At 39.5% G+C, this 8,674-nt stretch overlaps 1 protein-coding gene across 5 annotated transcripts in view; it reads right to left on the bottom strand.

Annotated features, from left to right (window-relative positions):
• Positions 1-2,578: 2,578 nt before the first annotated feature.
• The window catches only part of zfand2a (zinc finger, AN1-type domain 2A), a 26,975-nt gene continuing 20,879 nt past the window's right edge, over positions 2,579-8,674 (bottom strand). For 2 of the 5 annotated variants that reach the window (XM_077009232.1, XM_077009236.1), the window contains exons 2-10: positions 4,966-5,051; positions 4,716-4,810; positions 4,480-4,611; positions 4,248-4,399; positions 4,037-4,159; positions 3,833-3,929; positions 3,635-3,711; positions 3,230-3,314; positions 2,579-2,857 (exon numbers count right to left, since the gene is read on the bottom strand). In XM_077009232.1, the coding sequence (XP_076865347.1) occupies positions 2,819-2,857; positions 3,230-3,314; positions 3,635-3,711; positions 3,833-3,929; positions 4,037-4,159; positions 4,248-4,399; positions 4,480-4,611; positions 4,716-4,810; positions 4,966-5,051 (886 nt within the window). In that variant the 3' untranslated portion in view covers positions 2,579-2,818. Of the gene's footprint in view, positions 2,858-3,174; positions 3,315-3,634; positions 3,712-3,832; positions 3,930-4,036; positions 4,160-4,247; positions 4,400-4,479; positions 4,612-4,715; positions 4,811-4,965; positions 5,052-5,870; positions 6,030-6,311; positions 6,342-8,674 lie in introns of those variants that run through there. The other 3 variants (XM_077009237.1, XM_077009235.1, XM_077009233.1) reach the window with 3 other exon arrangements.

The following is an 8,674-nucleotide window of genomic DNA, read 5'->3' as shown; positions in this document are numbered from 1 at the left end:
TCCCTCTCCTGTCATGAATCAGTTGTAGAGCATATCCTCTAAAATGTCATGTTTTCTGGATTATCGAATTATGAAAGTATACCTGAAAGCAAAGCTCAGAGCTTGGGTTCCTGCTACAATGTGATACTGCCACAGGCCCTGTCAACTCTGCTTCCTCCTTCCAGTTGAATGAATTAAAAAATTATATATATATATATATATATATATATATATATATATATATATATATATATATATATATATATATATATATATATATATATATTTTTTTTTTTATAAAAATAAAAGAAATAAAAATACAATTTTTATTCATTCACAGCATATACACAAAAATGTATATTTTGGAATGTGTATGATTACATACCAAACAGGTCCGCCCCAGTCTCCTCCCATGAGCTCGTTTCTTAGAGTGTGTTAGTATCACCCTGCTTGTGTCTCGTTATCGTTGTGTTACACTCGTGTCTTGTTATCATCAGTGCATTTAAGTGTGCATGTTGTTCCTTATCAGGCCTTGTCTCACTTCAGACCCGCACCTGTACGAAAATGGGGGGGGAATCAATTACAGTTATTGCTGTTGTTGTTTAGTAATAAGAATCATTAATTATAAGAAATAAAGAAATTAATAAGCAATAAATAAATAATTTCCCATTGCATAATTATAAATATTATTGATTCTGAGTAAATGAAGGAACGCCCCCTTTTTCATCATCAGACCCAGCCAGTCCTGCCGGTGTGTGCTCCTGCACGGGAGGCAGGTGCGCTCGGACGAACAGAGGAACGCACAGCGTGGTTGCCAAGGAACCCCGTACTGAAAAGCTCCTTCCTGAGTTGAATATGAAATGCAGGTCTCATGGTAAGTGATGTGACTATAGTACATTGTGTCAGTTAAAATGGAACCAGAATGAATAGCTGAAAAAGATTCATCTTGTCAGATTTACATAGTAAAAAAAAAAAAAAAACAATGTTTTCATAAACATGATAAAGAATAAAAATGAATCATTTAGAAAAATTTATTAAAAATGTAACACATGAACAATGTCTTTCCAAAATTCACAGCAACTCATTTAGGTATCTCTCTCTCATTTTCACTTTGCTTGTAATGAAGGACCCTTGTTTTGTACACCTCTCCCCAAGGGTCTATTAAACTCCCTTTTAATCCACCTTATCTTTAAAAGACATAAGCAGACTCTATTAAAAAGAAGCACTGACAGCTCATGTAGCATGACATGTATATGAATGAATAACAGGATATAATCGCATAAGCGTACATCAGAAAATAATTACATGAATCAAAAAACCAGTTGCCTTGTAATGTAGTAGAAATGTAGTTTGTTAATGGAGTTCACACAGAACAAGACAGCAGAAGGGTGATTAATAGTGTGGGAAGATGGTACAATGAGGTTTAACTAACTGGTTTTAAATATTGATGCAGTAGCTAAGTTATATGAGCAAAGGAACCCAGAACAACATTTTGCCGGCATAAAATTCCTCACCATTTGGTGTAACCAAGGTTTTCCCAGCCTCTTGGACAACTGACCGCTGTCAGTAACTGCTGTTGGTATTCAGCAGAACGGACAAATGAGCAGATTATGCATGCTTGTTCACATTGTCAACAATTTACATCCATGCAGATGCACCTGGATCTTACCTTCTTTTGCGTTTGAACATCAACATGTTGAATTTTGCAAAAGGTTTGAAAAGCTGACACCACAGCTGCAAAATTGAACTAAAAACTGATAACGTAGGAATATATTCATGTAAGAACCTGCCTAGGCAGTGAAGAACCTTTGAAGTAATCGGTGTTCTTTTAGTGTCCTAGAATAAGACCCAGAACTGGGGCATGAAATGCAACGCCTCCCAACACAACAAAACCAAGATTATGCAGTATCTTAGTTATGGACTTTAAAAGCTTCTGAAGCCAGAATGCAGAAAGAAATGGGCTATTGCTGTAAAATTAAACAGCAATTTTTAAACAACTATTGTAAACAGCTTTTTATATATGCACTTTGTAAATATTACTGTTCGAGCAATACAAATATTTTTGAGGGCTTTGGTAACCAATAAGCGGACTACATCAAAATTTCACAAAATCCTTTGAACTATATTGGCGGAGTGCCATATTTACAGTATTTTCACAAGTCAACACTGCCCTCTAGTGGTCACATAAGCCTCTGCAAAACGCCTCAAAAATACTGATGAGTCATACACAAACACATTGTGTGGGATTTCTGGTTTTACCAACATGACCCAGTCCATGAAATTTGCATTTCATACATACAGAGTGTGTGCCAGTAATGGTGATAAAAGCTTTCTGGACATCAAAGAGTGAGTTACATACCCATCTGGTCAGAATTCCTTCAGTGTTTCAAACAGTTTATACACATATTCTTCATTCATTTTACATTTAAAGCTGTAGTTGGTATAACATTTGAAACAATGTTTTCGAAACACAAAAAGAATCCATATTCAGTGAAATACTACAGTGTAAAACCTGGACATAGACCAAAGGAAGAGTGTCTTTGCAAAAATGCTGTCACTCAAGAGATAAAACCTTAAAAATATTCCAGCAGACAGAAAAGGCCTTGATTAAAATAATTTATTTTCAGAAACATCTACAATGAATGGATTAACATGATTACTATATAAAATATTCACAGAAAGCACCCACTGAAAGTGCAGCATTCACCAGTGTCTCTTTAAGAAGCACACAAGAGTGTGGCCCTTAATGAACTCAGCCAAGTTCATGAGGACTTCTGTTTACATTTCAGAGACAGGTGCTTGTTTGAGGCAGATTCCACAAAGTCAGGATGATCCGACATTATGACAAACAGCAGTTAGAATGCTTGGAATCCACCACCTATGGAATGAGAAGAAAAATGAATCATAAGTCATCTCATAACTAACAAATCAGTACTGAGAAGACACCAGGCAAATCTGGCCAAACACAATCAATTTCTAAAGAATATAAAGTGTATGTACATATTATCAAGACATATTATTCATCCACTGAACTCATAGGCAAATATTGCATTATCTGATAAATCTACCCAAATGTTGCAAACTAGACATGGTTTACATACATTATGTATTGCTACACAACATGCTTAAAAGCCTTACTAGCCATCTGTACATGCACCCAGTGGATATATTAAGGTTCCCAGTGAAGCCAAGTACCTAATGCAGGTCCTTCTAGCACAGCAAGCTACTGACTGCTAAGGGTTCTGGATACCTGCTGTCTCTGCTGCTGCCGCCGAAACTCCTCTTCACTGGCAGCAAGCGCCTGGGCCAGCACCAGATCTTCCTGCTCCTGAGGACTGATCCACACACACACACACACGAACATCATCTTCAACTGGCAAAACTTTTCCACATCACACTCAGTGCTTCAGCGTCTCTGCGGAGATGGACACGCCCATATGCTAATCACTGAAATCGCAGGCTATCACACCAACTCAGCGACCCTTACAGCATGATTTAAACACTTCAGCCATCCCAAAGCAAAAAGAAATACACTGCACAAGATCCTTCAAAACAGCTTCTACTACAACACATCTCTTCAAGAAGGTTAAACAAAAGCTTGGCACTAGCCAGAGACATTCTTATGTAAGAGGTTAAAGGTCAGCCACCAAAATACCTGAGGGCAGGCTGGGTAACGCGTGCCGATTCAGCGAGTGACATTTCCAGCGCTCTCTGCAGGGCCTGCTCCTCAGTCTTCAGGACAGCCAAGGGAGGAGGGGAAAGGGCCTTCATTATTTACATACCGCACTAGTTCCACCAATAACGTTTCAGAAGCAGCACACATTAAATATTCAGTTCAGAATGATTGTCCTACCAGTCCAGCCTGATAGGAAGCTGATGGAGGAATGGTGCTCTGCGCTGGGGGGAGGTGTGGGGGAGCGCGTGAGGGGAGGGTCTGGGTCCTTTGTGCACTGCACAGATATAATAATGGGCTTCAAACTAAAGCTACACTTACAAATCAGATGACATTTAATCAAACCCCACAAACAGAGTCGATTAATTTTAATGAGCGGCTCACCTAGTGCTCTGAGTGCGAGAGTTCCCACTCAGCCCATTGGGCACCTGTCTGGAGGTCGATCTACTGGATGAGCCCGCACCGTTGTTACTGGAAGAACCCTGAGCTCTCATTACAGCAGCATGTCTTCAAAAACACACACACACACAATCATCGCATGCAGGAAACTCCCTACTGACCGTCATATCACCAAGACCAGAGAGTGCTTACTTACCCAGTTTTGGAGAGTGGCTTGCCGTCAGTCTTACAATCATGGTCCAATGGATTCCTGTGCTTAAGACAGTAGTTCAAGTGGCACTGGTCGCATGTCACTTGAATCATCTCTTTCTGTTTGCAGCCCCCCTTTGAACACTTATTTGTAAAAATCTTTAGAGGAAAGAGGAAATAATGTTCAGTTGGGGAATCAAAGCCCTAGATATCAGCATGCATGGGACTGCTGAGAACACCTTTCTTTTCCTCTGTGCAGGATCTGCCTTGCAGTCACGGTCTATGTGCTCCCCAACTTTGATATCTGGCATTTCCCCTCTTTTGACTGGAATGGGTGTGTTGCATAGGGGACATACAGGGACCTGGACATCCTAAATAACAAAACAAGAAAACATAACTTTACATAACACATTCTTTATTAAAATCACCTGTAAGTACACAAGCAAACATTATTTACCATACTAATAAAACACACCTTTTTGTATGAGGAAGTACACTTGTGACTGACGTAAGTTATGTGGTCTTTGCAGTAAATCTGCTCACAGGCATCACATCTCATGGGCAGAAAATCTGAACATTAGAAATCAACTTGGTGACTTTTTTCTTTCATAAATATTCATTAAAAAGTCATACGTTTAAAATTACAGCTAGTACATTTTTTTCCATCATTATTTATAATTCATGATCCTAAATTGCCATGACATTCTTGCACCTCCCTCACTCACCCAAGCGTTTGCAGGACTTCTCAGAACAATGTTCCCCAAGGTCTGGAAACTCCATGGCACTGCGGTGTAATGTGTCTGATTTCTCACTGCAATCAGACCATTAAAATGACCATCAGCACGTTGAGCAACAAGACATGTCAAATGATCACAACAGCCATAGTGCCCTGAAACTGCTCAGTGCCCTGAATGTGCTCAGACCAAAGATCGGACAGGCTGAGCCACAAACACCACCAAAAGGCTCAACAGCTAATGAACAAATAATAAACCAAAACACAGATTACTAGGCTTGAAAAAAAACATCATTTAAGTGGCATAATACAGTTTTGATTTTTCACTAAATCAAAAATAAAATAAGCATTTAATGAAACAATAATACTGGTGAGATGTTTACATTTTGACACTTTGACCGATGGGGAAACTGTCATACTGCTGAATCACGAAGCCAAACTCGCCAGCACTACAGCCAGCCATCAACACAAACACCACACATATCCTCAAACGTGTAATAACTATAGTGAGGCGGACCATTCGCTATGTGTTCAAACACACACAAACATAAATGTTTTGTGTAACCGCAACATAAGCTACCGTGGAGCCGCTAGCTGACTTAGCCAACGTTAGCGTTATAAGCGCTCGTGCGCTAGTGAGCGCGAGCTAGCGAACCCTAGCTGCGACGATTATTCGATAATAAAACACGACGTGTCCTGAAATTCAACGACGACGGCGAATATTCGACTCTAAACCCAAACCCGAAGTGGCCGCAGTGGGGCAGCGGAGCGGAAACCAGCGCGCTGGACTGACCACCAGCTAGCCAACATGCTATGTCAACACAGGTAAACATGACAGTTCCACTTCCTTTTACAAAACTGTACAGCATTAAAAAAGATCGACGAGGTGTTTCTTACCGATATAGTATGAAAAACGGCAAACGTTGGTCCGCTATATAAAGGTTTTCCTATAATTCCTCAAACAAACTAACGCGCTACCGTGACTGACAGGGTTTATTTAGGCGAGTTTTTTTCCTCAGCTGACGTCATCACTCCAGGGCGTGAAGGCGGCATCAACGACCCGTGTGCGGAGTTTCAGTATAAAAGCACGCAGCAGAAATAAGGATAATACACGAGATACCGTTCCCACTGTTTCACCTGCAAAGCACCGTTTGGTCCCTGTAGATTCATGTTAATACTGAATCTATTTTTTGTTTTAATCTATAAACACTTAAGGATGTTTTGTTCTGTGTATTTTTGTTAGCTGTGTCTAAAATGTGTATTACGGAAATTAATGGCTTAATTTCCAATCTTTAGACTACAACTGTTATTAACTTTTATGAATAGATGAATAGTTACATGGTAGCTGGCCTCCATAAACCGATAAGCTTCCTTGGCCCCTCCCAAGGCGAAGATGTTTGGCCCCACCTGGAAGTTCCTGAGTCACGTTGTCCAGCATATACGCGCTATTACTAGAGTATTCTAGAAAACGGCATTGCAGGAAGTGACGCAGCACTTTGTTTTTTTTCCTTAATGAAGAGGTGAAGATTACAGATTATTAGAGATTATGCTTTCTAATTACAGATTTCAATAAGACTTTTGTATAGAAAACAGTTATTCAAATCACATTTAGGTACAGATGCTACAGTATCGCCGCCTTATATTTACACAGGAGTCAAGTGTCAAATGTCATGATGACTAATCATTAAATGTCAAATTAGCTACCAAAGAATAACAATTCAGGAACAGGGTCCAGAATGAAATATATGCGGTCTTAGTTTATTAATCATGTGATTTCGATATGTGTAAATTATTTAGCTTTTTCTAGACCATGAAATAGGTCCCAACTTCCCAACTAAATCAGTCAACCCTTCTATGTTGCCTACATCAGCGGTCACCAACCACCGGATTTGGTACCAGGCTGCACAAAAAAAAATGTAATCGACGATCAGAGTCTGAGTGATGTTTTATTTTGAAAAATATTTTTAAAAATGGAATTACCTCCCAATTACATCCGTCAGTGCGTCTGGTGAGTTTTATTTTTATGCGATTTATATTTGTTTTTATGCCAGTCGTTTTATTTCGTCGTATTTACCCCCCACACTTTAAAGGCCGATCCGTAAAAATATTGTCCGACATGTAACCGGTCCGTGGCGCAAAAAAGTTTGGGGACCTCTGGCCTACATTATCCAGCTCGCACTATACAAGGTTGACCACTAGGGGACAGCATAATTAGCACACACACACACGCACACACAAGCACACAAAAGACGTTTAGAATGTTATTATTAGGCTCTCTGATGAACTATACAAGTGTTTACCATTTATATAAAACACGCCATGCATATTTTTAAGTATATTATTATTATTCAAATATCAAAAGAGCAAAGGAATGCTGATTCCTATCAAACAAGACGAATCATTAAATATTAGTATTAGGAACATTTAGATTCCTTCAGTGTACACATTAGCCAGCGTGTGTTCTCGACTGCCCATGCTGACAATTATCAGCCTCATTTGACGCTATATTTTCAGTTGCACTGCTCTTAAGTATTAGTACAGTATTAGTACAATAGCACAGTAGTGAGTGTACCCCAGTGTGTTGGATGAGTCGTGTTTATATTAAGTCCACTAACATGTGTGTGCACCCCAGGTGGATGAATGTGGGTATTACAGGTCGTGAGGCGAATACATTGCCATTAAAATCTGGTACAATAAACATTTATTGCCTGAAAAAAAAATTGCCTGAAGAAATAACTAAATGTTTGGGCTAATTGGCACATCTTTATCCTTAGAACACAAAGCCTTGAGTTTGTCTTTTGTGATACACATTTAACAAGAGACTGATTCAATTAAATGTTGTGGGGGAACTAACAGGGCGATCATGAAACCAGTCTTGCTGTTCATTCTTTCTCGTTGTCAAACACTGCTTCAGAAAAAACACAGGCAGTATATGATGATGACAAAATCAGTATTTGTACATGTGAATAAATGCATATGTTTAAAATATAAACATGGTGTTTCAGTAAATTTGGACTGTTTCATCAGCATCACAAGCATTTTCAACCTTTATTTTTTTACATCCGTCCTGTCCAAATAGCACTCCATGACCTGTGCACATTTTAGACTCACAACTGGAGAAGCTTACAGAACTATATACTTGTTCATAATACATTTCCCTGTTGTGTCAAGTTAATGAGATTTTCTTTCAGTTTAGAGAATTTATCGAATATGCATTTCTATCCACATACACACACCAACACACCAAATTACACACCCAATCACCAAAACACCCAAACAGATGAGTGAGGAAAAAAAGAACATTTGGAGAAAGAGTACTGGAAAGGCGCTATGAGTGCAGAGTCATGCTAGCAGAGCCCGGGGGTGGGGGAGTGATCTCTCTGTTGCAGGAACACCTGGCCCATGCGCTGCTAATTCAACTGCCAGATGGTACCTCTCAGAAAACACCTGCTTCATCATTGGAATTCCTTTAACTCGCTTACACTGCTTGAATAGTAAAATGATTGTAATAATTTCATATTCCCCATTACACCCATCACACCCCCCCCCCCCCACACACACACACACTCCATTTCGGTCGTCAAAGCAAACATGTAGGCCTACAAATTTAGTGTGGCTTTGTGCCAACAGCCTATAACCCACGCTCACCCTTTTCACTGCTTTATACCCGATAACGTTGACAGTGAAACACTGTCAGAAAG

This window comes from Brachyhypopomus gauderio, chromosome 6, assembly GCF_052324685.1.
Source record: "Brachyhypopomus gauderio isolate BG-103 chromosome 6, BGAUD_0.2, whole genome shotgun sequence".
Lineage (NCBI taxonomy): Eukaryota > Metazoa > Chordata > Actinopteri > Gymnotiformes > Hypopomidae > Brachyhypopomus > Brachyhypopomus gauderio.
This window is presented reverse-complemented; position numbering and strand designations above follow the sequence as displayed.